General features: G+C 53.1%; 1 protein-coding gene across 9 annotated transcripts; it reads left to right on the forward strand.

Annotated features, from left to right (window-relative positions):
• Positions 1 to 625: 625 nt before the first annotated feature.
• LOC102457909 (uncharacterized) lies at positions 626 to 19,894 on the forward strand. Of its 9 annotated transcripts, XM_075907162.1 has the most exons (6): positions 630 to 767; positions 1,319 to 1,406; positions 2,021 to 2,147; positions 6,552 to 6,653; positions 6,992 to 8,746; positions 18,426 to 19,894. In XM_075907162.1, the coding sequence occupies exons 2-6, from the start codon at positions 1,365 to 1,367 to the stop codon at positions 19,892 to 19,894; spliced, it is 3,495 nt and encodes a 1,164-aa protein (XP_075763277.1). In that variant the 5' UTR covers positions 630 to 767; positions 1,319 to 1,364. The 9 variants fall into 9 exon arrangements, with proteins under 9 accessions (XP_075763276.1, XP_075763277.1, XP_075763275.1 ...); XM_075907161.1 differs by lacking the exon at positions 18,426 to 19,894 and having other exon boundaries at positions 626 to 869; positions 6,992 to 10,368; XM_075907156.1 differs by lacking the exons at positions 630 to 767; positions 1,319 to 1,406; positions 2,021 to 2,147; positions 6,552 to 6,653; positions 6,992 to 8,746 and adding exons at positions 13,944 to 14,048; positions 17,631 to 17,749 and having other exon boundaries at positions 18,096 to 19,894.
• The last annotated feature ends 26 nt before the right edge of the window (positions 19,895 to 19,920 follow it).

Genomic DNA, 19,920 nt, shown 5'->3' on the forward strand with positions numbered 1-19,920 from the left:
TGAGGGCAAATCTAGGCCTTTGCTTGGGAAACAGGTTCAAATGGTGAATTCCCACAGCCAGGGAAAATCTGTCACCACTTCCCTTCTTGACATTTCATGGGTACCAATGAACCTGGCCAGGCATTGCAAGGAGCCACACTGGTCAGGGCAGGTCCAGAGCAAGAGCAAGCAGTTCAGCACTAACTCCTGTCCCTTCCCAAGGCCCTAAGCTTTGGTCCTTTGCTCTTCCTAAGGCAAACCTGCTCTCCCACGGCCTGGGACAATGGGCACCACCCACATCCCTGCCCCCTGGCTTGGCCGGTGAAATCCGCTCGCTGGCTCCCCCCAGGCTGAACCTGGCTCCCCAGAAGGTCACCCCCCGTCTGCCAGCAGCGGCGGCGGCCTGGGGCGCAGCTAGAGAGGAGCGGGGGGGACTGATTCGCCCCCGCCTGCAGAGGGTAGCGTCAGCCGCTGCTATCGAGCATGCTCAGGCCAAACCCCACCCGGGGTGACCCTGCGGATGGCGTCACGGGGCGCGATCCTGCGGGAACTGGCGCCTCGGGGCCCGATTCTGCGCCGCTCCTCCCCCCACCCAGACCAGGACCCTTACTGCGGATCGGCTGCGGCTAGGAATGTTGCATGTAGCCCGGCGGCTCCGCGCCCGGCCCCGGCCCCGCCCCCGCTCCAGCCCCGGGAGAACAAAGGGCGCGGACCGGACACGCGGCAGCCCCGGCCGGAGCCCCCGAGAGCCCCACGGCGCTGCAGCCCGGTTCTGCTCCCGGACTCAGGTGGGGCGGCTCGGAAGGGGAAGGGGCTCAGCAGCCGGGCAATGCCGGAGGGCGGAGGGGGAGTTCATTGCATCCTTCTCTGTGCCGCTTGCCTCTCACCTGGTACCAGCTCTCTCCGCTCCTCCCCCTTAAATCCCCCGTTTTCCTACAATTGACTTTCTCTTCGCTCAGTTGGCTGCGTTCCTCAAATGGCCATTGACATTCTCCTCATATGGGGGGGGGGGGGGTCTCCATAGCCTCGTTCTGGGGGAAAGTGTTTCCCTGAGTCATTCCCCAGAGGGCTAGTGGGGGCTGTTGTGGGGAGCCCCGACACAGGGGGATGGGGTGGCCATTGGGGTACAGGAGAGGAAGGGGGAACAAAGGTCCCCTATGGAGCCCCATTTTGTTCAGAGACTTTGTTCTGGGGAGACTTAAAAATGTCTTGGTGGGCTCAGACAAAGTGCAGGGGGGGGAGGGGAGGACCACACTGGGATGAAGAGATTCAGCATTTTCACAGGGCAGCCTGGGGGCAGCATGATGAACTGAACCCTGCTCTGAAACCTCCCCATCAGGCTGCAGAACCACGTCCTGTGTCGCTCCAGCCCGTCCCAGCCTCCCATGGTGCAGGACACAGAAATGGCTGCAGAGGAGCCAGCTCAGGTAGGGGTGGCTGCTGGGGGGTTCCAACCGGGGGGGCAGGGGCAGCAAATATACGGGGATGGGAAGGTTTGGGCTGGTTTGGAGCCTGGCAGAAAAATCGCAGGGTGGCGACAGGGAGGAGGCCACGGTGGGACAGACCTGCTGGGACTCATGTAATTAGTGGCTCAGATTCTAGGGACAGCCATGAGGTCAGGAGGTGGAAATGCCCTAATTAGTGGAACAGGAAACAACTCGGGGGGGGGAGGGGTGCTGGGGAAACAGACCAGACTCCTCATGCTGGAGTCTGATCCGACCAACCAGCGGCCCCCAGTAGAGAGGCTCAGGGGAGCTGCCCCTCTCCTCCCATCCACCTCTTCACAATGGCGGGTCTACCAGGGAATTGTCCCTAGGTCCTGCATCTCCTGAATCAGTTCCTGGCTAGTAGAGGTGGGATGGATCTGCTGGGAGTGACAAGGGGTTTCTCTTCAGCCCCTCATCCAGATGTTTCCTGGCTGCTCTGAGCAGGGTGGGACCCTGCTGACTGTAGCCACCCAGAGGTTCCAGGTGATTGATTCATGACAGGTGGGGCTGTGAGTGGGCAGCAGGTGCTGAGTGGGGGGTTCTTGCTCTTTCAGGGGCCGGTGCCCTTCGAGGAGGTGGCTGTGTATTTCACCAGGACCGAGTGGGCTCTACTGGACCCCGCTCAGAGAGCCCTCTACAGAGCCGTCATGCAGGAGAACTACGAGAACGTGACCTCGCTGGGTAAGGGCTCCTGTCTCTGCCCTTCTGAGAAGGGGAAATGCTGACTTGTGGTTTTTACAGGCAGGTGCCCTGCTCTGTCCTGCCCCCACTCTACTCCTGAGGCCCTGCCCCTGCCCTGCCTCTCTGCTTCCCACCTCCTGGTGGTTCTGTCTAGCTCCCATCCCCACACATACATTCAAAGAAGCACTAGGAGGTTTCCTCTCCTCGGGGTAGAAAAGATTGCCTAGTGGCTAAGGCGGAAGCCTGAGGCTTGGGTATTCTGGATTTGATTCTCTGCTGTACCACAGACTTCCTGCTTAGCCTTGAGACAGTCACTTCACCTCTCAATGCTCTAGAGCAGGGGTTCCCAAACTTTTTGACACGGGGACCAGTAAATCCATTCACGAGCTTTTGGAGGACAGGTAACATATAGTTGCATATTCATTAAGCAAATGACGAATATGCAAATACGTTGTTTTTGGTCCTTCCAAAGCCCCCAGGGCCAGCTTTAGCAAAGCTTTTGATATGGCCACCCACAACATTCTTGCCAGCAAGTTAAGGGAATATGGATTGGAAAAATGGACTGTAATCCAATAAAACCCTGCACCCCAACATCATGTATTGAAAAGAGACTCATTCATTTTCAGAAAGCTGATACCATCTTTGCAATTTTTTTATCCATATTCTGATTCCGGATGGTGAATGCACCAGGTTCTCTCCATTCGGACACATTGCCGTGCTTTTAAACCTCACTGTTAACAGTGGGGATATTTAAAAGGCACTGCTTTTACGTTTTTATTCAGGATCTGTGTGCACCCTGAACTGTCCTGCTCACTGCTGGCCGATTCTCTCCCACCTTCCCCTTCCACCCTGGGCCAGCCCCGCTGTCCCCGCCAGCCGATTCTCTCCTGATCTCTCCTGGCAAGCCCAGCTGCCCCCGCCAGCCCTGTTTCTGCCGGCTGGTTCCTCAGCCAGCCCCGCAATCTCCCCCAGTCAGCCTCACTGCCCCTGCCAGCCGGTTTCCCCCCCTCCGCGAACTCCCCTGGCCAGCCCCACTGCTCCCGGCCAGCCCTGCCTCTGCCAGCCTACTCCCGCAGCCAGCCCTGCTTCCGCAGGCCGGTTCCCCTCCGCGAACTCCCCAGGGCAGCTCCACTGCCCCGACCCTGCTTCCCTGCGGCCCATATCCAACCTCCCCTCCCCCTTCCACAGCCAGCAATAAGAGCTCACCTGATAACCCTCACTATGCCTCTGCCGGGAGCCTGAAACATACGGCTGCATCCGCCTGGCCCGGCTGGGCTTGGGGAACCCAGTGCTCACGGGCAGTCCGGGAGCCCGGAACACCCTGGCAGCCACACTGAGGCCCAGTATTTTTTTCCTGCAGCCTGCCCATAGTTTGGGAAATGCTGCTGTAGAGATTCCCACCTGCCAAATACTGATCCTGCTTCCTAAGCTAGATCCATTTCTTCCTGTGTGGGAATGTGGCAATGGATCTAACAAGGTTTTGGCATTCGCAGCATCTCTCTGGCAATGAGCTCCACAAGCTGACCGGACATTGCGTGAAGAAACACTTCCTGTTGTTTGTTTCCTATCAGCGCTAAGATACCTGAAGGTGTATTTCCAGTAGACCTAAATGTTACCCTATTTTTCCCAAGCAGTGGTTTCTTTTCCTATTACTCCTATGTCCTGCTCCTCAGCCAGCCCCACGATCTCCCCCAGTCAGCCTCACTGCCCCTGCCAGCCGGTTTCCCCCCCTCCGCGAACTCCCCTGGCCAGCCCCACTGAATTACAACTGAAGTCTTAAACTTTGCCAGCTATTTATGCATTGTATTAGATGCATCTCCCACACAACAAAAACACGCTCCAGTTTAAGGTATTAAAGATGCAGAGATTCAAAACACGCAAACAGATTTTAAAAACTGAATTTGCATTTCTCAATGACTGATGTGAACACCTGTTTGAGCCTTAAGAAAATGTGCCCTCCGACAATGTCATTTTCAAGGGCATGCTCCAATCCTAAGGAAATTAGCAAAGAGACCTGTTCTCTGGCTGTAACAGCAGGTAGAATTAAGAGCACTGCAGGTGCTTGTTTGGGGGTTGAGAAGCAGAGGTGCTCCTGATGGAAACCAGAGGAAGTTACTGTGCAACTGAAATGTCCCTTTCATGGAAATGTTACGGAACTAGAGGATTGCAGACTAAATAGAACTGAAATAGACGATTACACTGAAAATAAAACTGAGGAGCTTTATGGAGAGTCTGCAAGCAAGCAGCATGGTCAGTTCCCTTCTCTTAGCCATGGCTGGCTAGAAATGGCTCTTTCTGGACTGATCTATCAGCTGGGTGACAAGAAGCCATTGACCCTCAGTGTTTTAAGTGCCCCTGGGCTGCTAGCATGACTGCAGGGCTGGCAGGGGGGTTCTAAGTTGCACAGGTTCTCAACCACCCAGCCTTGGGGGTATTTGGGAACCTCATTAAATGTTCCCTCTGTGCAAACAAGGGTGGAGGTGAACAGGTAGAGACAGCTCTCTACTCCCAGCCATGCTCTTTGGCGGCAGCAGCACCTGTCAGCCAAAACAGTTCCTTGCTTAGCTCTCTGCTATAGGCTTTGGTGTCCACAATAAGCAACAGTTAATTCCCTCTGCCCTGCATAGAGACATCTCTGAGCCTGGCTAATTCAGTCGGTAGAGCATCAGGCTTTTAATTTAAGGGCCTGGGGTTCAACTCCCTGGTCAGATGAAGCGACCTTCTTCTCCCATCTGCTGCTCCCACTGGGGTTCTTCTAAAAAAAAAAAAAAACCACTTTGGTACACAGAGAGAGAGAGTTCCTTTTCCTTTTTAGTACCTGGCCTTTCCTCTCAAGGGCTGTTTCCTGCCTGCTGCTCATCCTGACACAAGTACCTAAAAGGGTGTTACAAGGAGGGAGGAAAATTGTTCTCCTTGACCTCTGAGGCTAGGACAAGAAGCAATGGGCTTAAATTGCAGCCAGGGAGGTTTAGGTTGGACATTAAGGGTGTGTCTACACAGCAAAGTTATTTCGGAATAATGGTGGTTATTCTGAAATAACTGTGCCAGCGTCTACACAGCAATTCCATTGTTTCAAAATAATTTTGAAATAAGACAGCTTATTCTGACTTCTGTAAACCTCATTCTATGAGGAATAATGCCTATTCCAAAATAGCTATTTTGAAATAAGGCGTGTGTAGATGCTCCACTGCTGCTGCTTTGAAATAGCTCCTCACAAGGGCCATTCCAAGTTATTCCTCCTGAGGTTCTAAATTGAGATAGCACATCTACACTACAGGGAAGCCTCAAAAGTAGTCCAAGGCAGGCTTCCCTAATGTAGATGTGCTTTTTTGAAATAAGCTATTTCAGAATAACTATTCCAGAATAGCTTATTCCGAAATAACTGTGCAGTGTAGATTTAGCCTAGGAGAAAACTTCCTGTCACAATGGTTAAATACTGGAATACATTGCCCAGGGAGGTTGTGGAATCTCCATCTCTGGAGATATTTAAGAGAAGGTTGAATAGACATTTGTCAAGGATGATCTAGATGGTGCTGGGTCCTGCCATGAGGGCAGGGAACTGGACTCAATGATCTCTCGAGGTCCCTTCCAGTTCTAGTATTTTATGAATTTATGTTTTACCTGCAGGGGTGACTGTTGAGGAGGGACACAAAGGATGCAACAGCCACATGACTCTTCCCCCCTCCACTTCCACAGGAATTCTCATGCCACCCGTAGCCCATGGTCCACACTCTCTGCCTATTCTTTTCTTCCCCATCCCATTACCTGGCAGGGCAGGGGAGGGGAGTGCTGTCTCTTGCAGCATCTCCCATCCCTGGCAGGCAGCATGACTGGAGGCTGACTGGGTGATGCTTTTCTGGCCATGCTGCCTGGCTGCTGCAGCTGCAGAGACTCTGGCTCCTTTCCCCTCCCTCCCATGGTGTTTGGGGGATATGTGACCCTTTGTGTCCCCCCTGAGACATCACCCCTCACTCATCTCCTGGATTTCCAAACCCCCAAACAAGCAAAACAATAAAACCTGACCGACTATCTAAAGTTTTCCCTAATTACACATTTCAAGGAGTCCATTCCTGGGAGAGCCTTAGTCCCTCATTACCTGGGGGAAAAAAACTGATCTGATCTCAAAGCAAAAGAAGAGAGAGAGAAAAAACCCTCTCTGCATTTGAAATTCCTATCTGCATTTAATTGGCTGAATGCCCGAAGGCCCCTCCCTCAGGTGTATTTCCAGAGTTGCTTAACCCTTTCTTCACTCTTCAAGTAAGTCAGACTCTCCTGTAAGCAGTCGGTCGGGACATCACCTTTTCACTGCTATAAAATGAACTGAAGTAAAAGGAATAGACCCTTTGTTGTGACAAACGTCCCATGAATTCTTCTGATCTCTCCTGTTTTCTTTCCCCGGTGCAGGGTTTGCTGTTTCCAAGCCTGATGTCATCTCTCAGCTGGAACGAGGGGAGGAGCCATGGGTCCCAGAGCTCCAAGGCTCTGAGGACAGAGAGATCCTGGGTGGTGAGAGATCATTAAACCAGCTCAAAAACTTTCTGTGCATTGAAGGATACAGCTAGCTACATGGGCCGTGTGAGCTCTTGGAGTTCAGGAGTTTCCCTGGGAGGGCTGGTAGCCTCAGGGCATCTGGTGCTCCTGGGTTCTGACCGATCCTGACACCTGACAGCAGCTCCCTTCTTGCTGTGATGTGGAGGAAGAAGGTAGTTTCCCTCCTCTCTGCCCTGTGGGGAAGAATTCAGGAGAGTTTAGCTATTAGTTTTATTTTTTGTCTCTCAAGCTCTAACTTTGTTTTGATTTTCCCTTTTCTGCCCCTGTTTCTGATGTTTCTTTCTGTCTACCAGGTACTGGGATGGGGTGTGAGAACCAGGAGCTGAATCCTCAGCCAGAAGATGCCAAGCAAGTGGAACCACACAGAGGATTAGTGCAAGGCTCCAGAGGGGATGTGTCCAGGGGTCATGTGCATGGGGCAGCCTTTGAGATTGAGCACAGGCCAGAGAGGGAACAGGGAAACCAGCCCAGCAAGGAAGTGGGCAAATCCATTAGCTGCCAGGGAATTGACCAAGACCTCACGGAAACAGGAGCCCAGCAGAGAATAGCTATAGGAAAGAGAAAAATCACATGTCCTGAATGTGGAAAAAACTTCACTAGACACTCAGGCCTCATAAAACATGAGAGAATCCACACTGGAGAGAGACCCTATGGATGTGGGGTGTGTGGGAAAACTTTCAGTCACAACTTTCACCTTATTCAACATCACAGGATCCAGTCAGGAGAGAAACCCCATGAATGCAGCGAGTGTGGGAAGAACTTCACTCTGAGCCCTACATTTACTAGGCATCTAAGGTTCCATACAGGAGAGAAACCCTATCTGTGTCAGAAGTGTGGAAAAATCTTCACTGACAGCTCAGCCCTTACTAATCATCAGAGAATCCACACTGGAGAGCGTCCCTATGAATGTAGTGAGTGTCGGAAAAAGTTCACCCGGAGCTCAGGTCTTATTATACATCAGAGGATCCATACAGGAGAGAGACCCTATGAATGCTGTGTGTGTGGGAAAAGCTTCACTCAGAGTTCAGCCCTTATGAAACATCAGAGGATCCACACAGGGGAAAGACCCTATGGATGCGGTGAGTGTGGGAAAAGCTTCAGTCAGAGATTTCACCTTATTCGACATCACAGGATCCATTCGGGAGAGAGACCTCATGAATGCGGTGAGTGCGGGAAAAACTTCACTATGAGCTCCACCCTTATTAGACATCAGAGGATCCACACAGGCGAGAAACCGTATCAGTGCCAGGAGTGTGGGAAAAACTTCACTAACAGCTCAGCCCTTATTAATCATCAGAGAATCCACACTGGAGAGCGTCCCTATGAATGTAGTGAGTGTCGGAAAAAGTTCACCCGGAGCTCAGGTCTTATTATACATCAGAGGGTCCACACAGGAGAGAAACCCTATGAATGCTGTGAGTGTGGGAAAAGCTTCACTCAGGGCTCAGCTCTTATAAAACATCAGAGGATACATACAGGGGAGAGACCCTACGAATGTTGTGAGTGTGGGAAAAGCTTCACTCAGGGCTCAGCTCTTATAAAACATCAGAGGATCCACACAGGGGAAAGACCTTACGAATGCTGTGAGTGTAGAAAAAGCTTTACTGTCAAGTCAGACCTTATTGGGCATCAGAATATACACCTGGGAAAGATACCCCATCAGTGCTCTGAGTGTGGAAAATCATTCACGCAAAGCTCAGCTCTTGCTATGCATCACAGGATCCACACCGGAGCGAAACCCTATGAATGCCGTGAATGTGGGAAAAAATTCAATGTCAAGACAGCCCTCAATACGCATGAGAGGATCCACACGGGAGAGCGCCCCTACGAGTGCTGTGAGTGCGGGAAGCAGTTCAGTCAGAAATCAACCCTTCTTTCACATCAGGCAAGCCACACAGGAGAGAGACCCTATCAGTGCTGTGAGTGCGGGAAAGGTTTCAGTGTGAGCTCCGCCCTGATTGTACATCAGAGAATTCACACAGGAGAGAGACCTTATAGATGCTCTGTGTGTGGGAAAAGTTTCATCCGAAGCTCACACCTTAAAAGACATCAGAGTGTTCACAGAAGAGACCCAGCATAGACACTGTGTGTAGAGCAGAGAAAAGATCATTATTAAAACACATTTGCTAATTCCTACATAGGAACCTTTTGGGCTGTTTTCACCATGTGCCTCACTCTGTTCTGTCAGCTCCTCTGTGTATTGTTGCCTACTTACGCATTTCAGATATCCCTTCTTTCGGGGGAATCCTGTGGTCCTTTCTACTAGGGATGTGTACAGTTAACCTGTTACCCCATAACTGGTAATGCTTACTGGTTCCAGTTAACCAGTAACCAGCGAGGGCTGAAGCAGCCTCAGTCCACGGCGGACTTGAGTGCCCTGCTGCCAGGGGCTGCTCTGGAATCCAGAGCAGCCTCTGTCTGCAGAGAGCCGGGGGTCCCTGCAGGCACGGGCTGCTCCGGTGAGGGCTGGGAGCTAGTGGCAGCGAGCAGTCAGGGGGTGGGAGCATTGTGGGCTGGGGCTGATCCCACTTAGTTGGTTAACTGGTTATACGTTAGGCCTAACTACCATTTAACTAACTGATTAACTGGATTTGTACATCCTTACTTTCTGCCAGCTCCTTTCTCCTGTGAGTGGTGGGAGTATGTACCCTTTATGGCTAACTGAGTGGTAATCTGAATTATACTGGAACACTGCAACTTCTTTTTTTGGGGGGTGGGGAGAATAAAATATAAGCAGCCATGGCTAAACCTGGAGAGTTTATCTGATATAAAATACTCTCTATGGACTAAGGCAGTGGTTGCCAACCAGTTGATTGCAATCAACTGGTCAGTCACAGTGCCCCTAGGAGTCGATTACCATGGCCAGCTGGCTGGGCAGCTGCCTCTCTTTGATCCAGCCCTTTTGGAGCGCGGCGCAACCTCAGCAGGCTGAACGCTGCAGTCAGCTGGGCTGGAGCAAAGAGGGGCAGCCTCCCAGCCAGCTGGCCACAGGTTGAACCCTCCGAGGCTGTGCCACAATCAAGCTGGGCTGCAGCAAAGGGCGGCTGCCCCTCTTGTTAACTTGCTGGCGGGGGGGGGGGGGGATGGTGGGAATAAGCACGTGTGCACGCACATGCATGTGTCCCCAGCTCTTGTTTCCTGCTCGGGGAAGGAGCGGGGCTGGGCATGCTCCTCAGAGCCAGGACTGGGCGGTCAGCACATGTGGTGTGCCAGGGACTGGGCTATGCTGCACTGTTCCCCTTGGGCTCTGTGCGGGATCAGGGAGTCTCATCCCCAGTGCCCCTCTGTGCCCGGCTGGGCTGGAGCCAGCCCACAAAATCCACCAACTCTGGTGGTTGTATATCTGGCTGATGGGAAGCCCTGAACATCAGTCCTCCCTGTCCCTTCCCCTCACCCCATGGCGACTGAAGTGCCAGAAGAGTGAGGTGCCTCAGTTGGGGGCCACATCATTGGGGGCTTGGGGAGGAGTTTTTTTGCTTCTCGCTTGTGTGGTCCCCAACTGATTTTTTTGTGGGTTGGGGCCCCCGACCCAAATAAAGTTCCCCCACCCCTGCCATAAATAAAGAAGACATTGAAACCTTTTGGCTATGTCTACACTCGTGGCTTCGTGTGCGAATAATATGCAAATGAGGCTGTGTGGAATATTGCTGAGCCTCATTTGCATACCTAATGAGCCACCATTTTTTTCAGAAGAGGCTCTTGCGCAAGAAGGAGCATCTACACTGCTCCTCCTTGCGCAAGAAAAACCCTCCTGCACAATGCCGTTACACCTATTACTTTTCAGGAAGAACGGCATTGCACAAGAGGGTTTTTCTTGCGCAAGAAGGGGCAGTGTAGACGCTCCTTCTTGCACAAGAGCCTCTTCTGAAAAAAATGGTGGCTTATTAGGTATGCAAATTAGGCTGGGCAATATTCCACGCTTAGCCTCATTTGCATATCACTCGCGCAAGAAGCCGCGAGTGTAGACATAGCCTTTGTGTTGTACATTGTATTTTACTTTATTTAAAATTAAGTTTGATAAACTAACATGAGAAGGTTAAAATGCTTAATCTGTTTCATAATTTAAACCATTCTCCCCAGCCACAGCACTAGCCAGTTGGCTCCGATGTAATTAACAGTGAGTTTCCATTAGTAACGGGTAGTCCGCAGAAAGGTTTGGAGGGCAGGGGGCCTCAAGAAAGGGGTGGGGTTTTGGGGAAGGGATGGGATAGATCCTGGCTTGCCCTGACATTTAAAAAGTGATCTTGGGTGTAAAAAGGTTGGAGACCACTGGGCTAAGGCATTTGAAGTGCACCATGGCCCTATGGCTGAGGTGAAAGAACCTGTGAGAGGAATAACATAAACCAGAGTACAGTCCCAGTGCAGGCTTCAGTTATTTCTGTGTCAAATTGAATTTGTTTTGATAAGCTCCAAATTAAAATTAAGAAGAGAAGTTGTGTACCCAGTTACACTGTATGGTTATGTCTATACGGCTTTTTTTTTTTCCCCCGCAAGAAAATATGCAAATGAGGTGAAGCGGTGAATATCACCGTGCCTCATTTGCATAGTTAATGAGCCACCATTTTGTGCAAGAGCCGTTCTTCCTGAAAAAAAGTGGCAGAAAGACTCTTGCGCAAAATGGCGGCTCATTAAGTATGCAAATGAGGCATGGCAATATTTACCACTGTGCCTCATTTGCATATTTTCTTGCACAAGAGATTGTAATGTTTGGCAGGAGATGTCCATGATTCTGTTTACGAGTGCCAATGGATGATGAGTGAATAGGTAGTTTTTTCAGTTATTTTGTGTCACGTGGGACTTTCTCAGGAGCGAAGACCTCTTTTCCTTTTTGGAGGAAGCCAGCTGCTACAGCTCAGCCTTTGAACACTCAGCTCAGGATATGAGCTCCCTTTCCCAGGCTTTTAGGGCCATGGCGGTGTGTCTGCCTGATGCAGGGGGTACCTCCCAGTAGCAGGGGAAGTGAATTTTACTGTTGTCCTAGCCAGGCTCAGCAGGCACCTATCTGTGTTGTGCTGGAGTTGTGTCTGGTCAGGCCCAGCTAAGTGTGAAGGGCTGGTCAGAAGGGCTGTAAGTGGAAGTGATGGGTCGAGCGAACCTGAAGTGTGCAGGGGAGGGGGGAAGCTCCAACTTGCTTGTCCCCTGTCCCCAACAGCCCGGCCCAGGTGGGAAGTGGAGGGGCTGGGCTCTATCACAGGCCTGTACCATGCTCCACAATAGCCCCAGCCAAGAGCAGCTGCCCCCAGTGGCATGAGAAATGGCTCTGCCCTGCCTCTACTGTTCCCCAGAGGAGCTGGGATCAGGGTACCTCTGCTCATCCCGTTAGGGGCATATTCCATGCCCCTCTCCCCGCCAAGGTGGGAGCTCCAGGAAGACACGATGCTGCTACGAGTCTCCCCAGGCCAGGGCTGGCCCAGAGGCATGTGATCCCCACTCCTGAGCCTCCAGTTCCCAGGGAGCTGGTGAGATTGGCTGCCCTGGCCTGGGAACTGGGGCTGGAAGGTTCCTCCCTGGGGCGTGGGGACCTCATGCCCCCCCCCCCCCTTACATTGTGCCCCTCCAGTAAGAGCAAGTACAAAGTGCAGTCTAGTGGCCAGAGTCAATACAGCCTCTCTCATGTAAGGGGCAGATTGGCCTAGCGGGCAATAACTGGGCGGCCATCCCACCGAAACATGCTGACCTCACGCAGGCGGGAGGTACCACTTGTGTTCCCACTAGGGTCGCTTCCTACTCAACTTCTTCAAGCGGTCGTTCATGAAGCATAGGGGGCTCCGAGCAGGTAACCCCCTGGGGCTGGAATACATCTCCAGTCTGGATCTGTGGCTCCGGCAGGCAAGGGCTGAGACCTCCCGCAAGGTCCTTCCGCTCTGGGGTCAGCCCAGACCGACCCAGGCTGCTCCCTTGCTACACTAGTATCACCCTTGGAGCATGGGCAGGGCGTGACCAGACTCCCTGGCAGACAACCCCTGCCCCTGAAGTGGGGAGCCCTTTACCCACTTCTCCACCTTCTTTCCTCCAGCTGCAGCAGGCTCTAGGTTGTGTTAAAACCCTGCGTGGTAGCTCGAGCATGCTGGTGGGTAGAGGTGGCCGTGTTGGCTGTAACTTTGCTGTCCCTGCTCAGGGCAACTGCACCTGGATTCCCCTGCTGCGGTCAGCCAGCAACACCCACCCTCCCCCAGGCAGAGACATGTCTCTCCTCCTTCCCAGGCTGCAACCCCCCTCAGCCAGCCCTGAATACCAGGGACTGCCCTTTGCTGTCTCTGCAGAGACTATGAGCAGCGTTGCTGCCAGCGGTTGTACCCCCCCTCCCCCAAGCACTTTGGGAGCAGGAACATTTATTCCTCAGGAGAAAGCATTGCAGAGACAGCATCAAGCCAAGGGAAGAGCCAGAGGTTACCCCCACTAGAGCCTGAGTGGGTGATGACTCGGATGAGGCCCGCACATGCCACCCCCAGCTTTTTCTGTGATCCCCTGCCCCGTTCATCTGCCTGTCCCTCCTTTGTGCGGTTTGCGGCTCTGGGCCTACAATCACAGGGTCACGGCTGCCACCACCTGTTTGTGGGGGTGTGTGTTTCCAGGAATGGGGAAGAAGACCCCCAGGCACGATGTAGCCCTTGACTTGCCTGGATCTGGCCTCTGATACTCAGGTTTCCACCCCCCAGCATTGGGGAGCCAGTGTGGGCATTCCAGACCCCCCTTCTTAATGTGTGTGTGCCCTGGCTGATTTTTCTGCGGGTCAGCGGCCCCCCCAGCCAAAAAAGCTTCCCTGCCCCTTCACAGGGTATGTTCTGATCCTGCCTGACTCCACTCCCAGGCAATTTCCCCGTTCGAATCCTGCTCCCAGGAAAGAGCCAAGCGCCAGTCCCATGGCAGGGTTGTGGGGGCTTCTCCGCCGATGGTCTTAGAGACGCCCCTGATCCCCCCAGTGTTGGGTATCCTGAGAGTCAGGCAGATGCGGATCTGGGGGGATCCAGTCTCAAAGGGGGCGGGCAGGCCTGGCTAGTAACGTGTCCCCGCAGGACTCCCTGGCGCTGAGCCGCCAACACTAGGGGCTCCCCCCGTCCAGGGCGTCCCCAGGCTCCTGCAGCACTTGCCCCGGCTCCCTCCCCGGGCGCGCTGGGCGGTTGGCGGCGCCCGCAGGGGGGTCTGGGGGGTTCGGGTCCCCCCGCGGCAGGGCAGGGGGGTCCGGGCACAGCCCCGCCCCAGGACCGCTGAGAGCCCAGCCCCTTCCCGTGTGCGCTGCACTCACCCGCCCGGGCTCCAGCGCGCACGAGAAGGGGCCGGGCTCGGAGCGGCGGGGCCGGGAGAACAAAGCGCAGGGACCGGACCGGCAGCCCCGGCCGGAGCCCCCGGGTGAGGGAGACCCCGGGCAGCGCTGGGATCGCGGGGGGGGGAAAGCCGGAGCTGGGGGGATTGAACTGTCTGTGCAGCTTGGAGCTGGGGGAGGGGCGATAATTGCATGGGGGGGGGGTGCTGAGAGCCACTGAACCTGACCGTGCCTCGGTCCCTGGCTCCGCCCCTTCCCCGGTGCGCACGGTGGGTCCCCCCTAGTCCCCTGGGCGCCCCCCAGCTCCTCCCCCTGCTCACACCCTTTGGGATCCCTCCTATTCCCTTGCTAACCCCCCCCCCCCGTCCACCCACCCACCCACTGATTCCCGACTCATCCCCCGACTCCTGTGACATCTCCTCCCTCCCATGAGGTCACTACAGTCCCACCTTCCTCGTGGGCATGGGAGGAGGAAAGGAGAGGCTGTGGCTAGGGGCAGGTGAAGGGAACTGGAGGGGCGGAGGGCATGGGTCAAAGTGTGCGCAGGGCCTCCAGTGGAGGGGGGGGCAGGGAGCTAGAGTCCCCTCCAGGGGGAAGCTTTATCCTCCACCCCTCCTGCCTCTGTTTGTGCCACTTCCCTCCCAGATGCTGGTAGAAATCATAGAACCAGAGAACACTAGGACTGGAAGGGACCTTGAGAGGTCACGGAGTCCAGTCCCCTGCCTTCACCACAGGACCAAGCACCATCTAGATCAGGGCTACTCAACACACAGCCGATTTGCTTGTGGCCTGTGGTACAATTTGGATTTATGTGGGGCTCACCATGTGGCCCACAGGTGGGAGCCAGAACAAAAAAGTAGTCAATATAATGGTCTTCTGTTGACAGGCATTTTAGTAGTTCAATTCTTGGACTGTCATTGCTCATTAAAAGTGCTGTGGTATGGGTGGAAATTGGGTAACTATTGCATTTTATTCATATCAGCAGAACTGACTTAAATAGGGCCTGCATTTTGTGTAGTCTTGCCTTAATCTTTGTATTCATGCCTGTCAGTGTGAAAGAAGCTATTTGCATATAGTTGCATATATGTGCAACCACACTTAAATTGCAGCCCTCAGGATGTGCTTGCTGTGAGTATCATTGTGGCCCCTGGGCCTTCCCAAGTTGAGTAGCCCTGGTCTAGATCATCACTGACAGGTGTCTGTCAACCTGCTCTGAAATTTCTCCAGTGATGGAGATTCCAACCCCCGCCCCCTAGGCAATTTATTCCAGTGTTTAACCATCCTGACAGTTAGGAAGCTTTTCCTAATGTCCAACCTAAACCTTCCTGGCTGCAATTTAAGCCCGTTGCTTCTTGTCCTATCCTCAGAGTCCAAGGAGAACAACTTTTCTCCCTCCTCCTTGTAACACCCTTTTAGGGGTTGGCAACCTATGGCTCGCAAGCCATATATATATGGCTCACGTAGGAGCCAAATATAGCTTGTGACTCAAGCTCAGCGCCCCTCATTCCTTCCCTCAACTGGCACTACAGCCTCGCTCTCCCCCGTAAGATTGGAGCCAGCACCCGCTTCCTGGTGGGGAGGGAAGCCACGAGGCTTTGTGCTGGATCCAGCTTATGGGGAAACATGTACACTTGCTGCTCCTCCCCTCCCCACAGCAACGCACACACTTCCTTATCCACCCTGCCTTCCCCTGTGCTCCAGTAGGCAGGACACAGGAGCTGCACGGCCTCCCCCTGCCTGGCGATCACCAGAGAGCGTGTGTTGGTAGGTCTACCAGGGAATTGTCCCTGGGCCCTGCTAGGGGCTGCATCTCTAGTATCAGTCCCTGGCTAGTAGGGATGGGATGGATCTGCTGGGAGAGAGCCAGGACTCTCTCTTTCTCCCCTCGCCTGAGAGTTTCCTAGATGCTCTGCCACTAGATAGATTCACGGAAGCTAAGTCCATCAGTGGCTATTAGCCAGAATGGGCAGGGCTGTGTCCCTAGCCTCTGTTTACTAGACGATAGGAATGGGTTATGGGAGGAATCATTTGATGATTCCCTGTTCTGTTCATTCCCTCTGGGGCACCTGGCAGTGGCTGCTGCGGGCAGACAGGACCCTGTGCTAGATCCGTGGTCCCCACCCTCCTATGTCCAAGATCACTTTTGGAATGTAAAGCAACCCAAGGTCTATCCTGTTCCTTCCCCAAGTTCCCGCTCACTCCATCCCCCTCCCGCGCTGTTGCTCACTCTCCCTCCCTCCCTCCCTTTTCCGGGGCTGGTGCAGGGGCTCAGGGCTTGGGGTTTGGAGTGCAGAAGGGAGTATGGGGTGCTGGCTCTGAGACTTGATGTACAGGAGGGGGTAGATGTGGTGCCTCGAGGAGGGGGTTCAAGGTGCAGGAGGGGGTATAGGGTGCTGGCTCTGAGAGGGGGCACAGGGTTGGGATGGTATTTTGAGGTACTGGCTCTGGGAGGAGGATCAAGGGTGAAGTGTGGGGTGCTGGGTCTGGGCTCACAGCTCACGGGGAAGCAGGCTGCTGGCTCTGGGAGAGGGCTCAGGGCTGGGGTTTGGGATGCTGGCTTTCCATGATTGGGGCAAGGGTGCAGGAGGTGGCACTGACTCTGGGAGGGGAATTGAGGCAGGGCTGTAGAGGTGGCACTGACTCTGGGAGGGGTGAAGGTGCAGGAGGGGGTTCCTGGCTCTGTAAGACCCTGTGGCCTTGGGGGTAAGGAACACATGGCTCCACCCACTGCCCCTCTTTGCTGGTTATGGCCCCATCAGTTCCCATTGGCTACAGTTTCCCATTCCAGGCCACTGGGAGCTGCAGGGGGCAGTGCTTGCCTGCAGGAGCAGTGCCCTAAGACTTCTGCCCCCTCCCCCGCTCACAGACAGGTACTTGCTAGTGCCTCCCAAAATGGACTGATCACATGACCCACAAACCAGTTTCTGTCCCTTTTAGGCAAGGGGCCATGAAACCCTGGGTGTGTCCTTCTCAGGCCAGGGGCCATTGTGTGCTCCTCAGGTGTCAATTGGCAGCCCTTCAGAGCCATTGTCCATGCAGCATCCAGCAATCACCCTCCCAGCAGAAAACATTTAAAATATAAATACAAAGCCCATATTCATAACTTTACACACAAGACTCATACAACATGTATATATGCAGCATAGACAGAAGTAGCATGGCATAAGCTTTCATTTGACACCACACATGGCTCACCTTCCACAGAAGTGTGGGCAAACACACACCAGTGTGTGCAACAGTGATCACCTGCCTGTTCATACTAACATCCAGTACTGTGAAACCTCCGATTCCTTAGTGCACCGAATCCCATCAGTGCATGCTCACCAGTCCCGGCTTCCCTACAGCTCTCCATTCTCCTTGGTTTTCTCTCTGTTAATCAGAATCAGATCCAGGGTGACCTCCCCTGTGGCTGGAGCCATTACTTCCTGGGACATGGAGTTCCTGTCTCTGGGTTTTAAGAGCCCCTTTGATGAGCAGGGTCTGGGTGGGTGTGTTCCCAGGAGAGAGGGGATAGTTAAATCCCTGATCAGAACTTCCTGCATCTTTGAGCATTGGGAAACATACCTCTGGATGTGATTGCTTTAAAAAGGGCTGGGAGAAAAGGAATAGACTCTGTTGTGACAAATGTCCCATGAATTCCTCCAGTCTCACTTGCTTCCTTTCCCCAGAGCATGGTGTCCTATTGCCAAGCCTGATATGATCTCCCAGCTGGAACAAGGGGAGGAGCCTGGGGTCCCAGAGCTCCAAGGCTCTGTGGACGGAGAGATCCCAAGAAGTGCCTGTGCAGGTGAGGGATCATTACACCAACTCAAAAACTCTCAGTGCCTGAAGCAAACCGCTGGGACTCCCTGAACAGGCCCTGTGAGCTCTCTGAGTTCAGGAGTATCTCCAGGAGGCCTAGTAGCCACAAGGCAGCTGTCGCTTCTGGCTTCCGACCCATTCTAACACCTGGAAATAGCTCTCTCCCTGCTGGCATGTGGAGGCAGAATTGTTCTCCTTCACTCTGCCCTGTGGGGAAGAGTTTAACAGAATTCAGCCACTATGGTTTTATTTTTCCCTGTCTTTCCAGCTCTAATTTTGGTTTGTTTTCCATTTTCCTGGCCCTGTTTCTGAGGTTTCTCTCTCTGTCCCAGCAGGTGCTGGGATGGGGAGTGAGAACCAGGAGCTGAACCCTCAGTGGGAAGATGCTGAGCAAGTGGAACCACATGGGGGATTAGCACAAGGCTCCAAAGAGAATGGGTCTAGGTGTTGTGTGTTGGGGGCAGCCTGTGAGAGTCAGCACAGGCCGGAGAGGGAGCAGGGAAACCAGCCCAGTGAGGAAGTGGCCATATACATTAATAATCAGGGATCTGACCAGACTCTCAAGGAAGCTGCAGCCCAGCAGAGAATAGCTATGGGAGAAGCCAAAAACATCTGCATGGAGTGTGGGGAAAACATCAGTCTGAACTCCACCCTCATGAGACATCAAAGGATCCACAAAGGAGAGTGCCCCTATGAATGGTATGAGTGCGGGAAACAGTTCAGTGAGAAATCCAGCCTTACTAAATCTCAGACCAGCCACACAAGAGAGCAACCCTATAAGTGCTCTGAGTGCGGGAAGAGCTTCACTCGGAGTTCAACCCTTCTTAGACATCAGAGGATCCACACGGGAGAGCTACCCTACGAGTGCTGTGAGTGTGGGAAACAGTTCACGTGGAGAACAGGACTCATTAATCATAAGAGAATCCACACAGGAGAGCGACCCTATGAATGCAGTGAGTGTGGGAAAAAGTTCATTCAGAAATCCAAGCTTATTGCACATCAGACACGCCACACAGGAGAGAGACTCTATGAATGCACTGAGTGCGGGAAAAAGTTTGCTCAGAATTCAGGCCTTATTAAGCATCAGAAAATCCACACAGGAGAGCGACCTTATGCATGCTCCGAGTGCGGGAAATCATTCCCTGAGAGTTCAGCTCTTCTTAAGCATCAGAGGATCCACACACAAGAGCACCCCTATGAATGCGGTGAGTGCAGAAAACAGTTCAGTGAGAAATCAAGCCTTATCAAACATCAGAGAAGCCACAGGGGAGAGAGACCCTACAAGTGCTGTGAGTGTGGGAAAAGCTTCCCTCGGAGCTCAACCCTTATTAGACATGAGCGGATCCATACCGGAGAGAGACCATATGAATGCTCTGAGTGTGGGAAAAGTTTTGCTTTCAAATATGATCTTAGTAAACATCAGAGGATGCATACAGGGGAGCGCCCCTATGAATGCAGTGAATGCGGGAAAGAGTTCAGTCAGAAATCAAACCTTATCAAACATCAGACAGGCCACACAAAGGAGAGACCCTATGAGTGTTGTGAGTGTGGGAAAAGCTTCACTCAGAGCTCCGGCCTTATTAAACATCAGAGGATCCACACAGGAGAGAGACCCTATACGTGCTCTGAGTGTGGAAAATCATTCCCTCATAGCTCAGACCTTGTTAAACATCAGAGGATCCACACAGGAGAGAGACCCTATGAGTGCCGTGAGTGCAGGAAAAGCTTCACACACAGCTCATCCCTCATTAGGCATCAAAGGATCCACACAGGAGAGAGACCTTATGAATGCTCTGAGTGTGGGAAAACCTTCAGTTTCAAGTCAGACCTTAGTAATCATGAGAGGATCCACACAGGAGAGCGTCCCTATGAGTGCTGTGAGTGCAGGAAAAGCTTCACTTGCAAATCAGACCTTACTAGACATCTGAGGATTCACACAGGAGAGCGACCCTATGAGTGCTCTGAGTGCGGGAAGCAGTTCACTTGGCGTGGAAGCCTTATTAATCATCAGAGGACCCACATGCGAGAGCACCCTGTAAATGTGAGTGCTGGAAAAATTGCATCCGGAGCTCATAGCTTAATAGACATCAGAGTTGAAGGAACAGAAGCACATGGTAAATATATTGTCTAGGGCAGAGAAAAGATTTTTTTAAGACA

The sequence above is a fragment of the Pelodiscus sinensis genome, chromosome 24, assembly GCF_049634645.1.
Source record: "Pelodiscus sinensis isolate JC-2024 chromosome 24, ASM4963464v1, whole genome shotgun sequence".
Classification (NCBI taxonomy): domain Eukaryota; kingdom Metazoa; phylum Chordata; order Testudines; family Trionychidae; genus Pelodiscus; species Pelodiscus sinensis.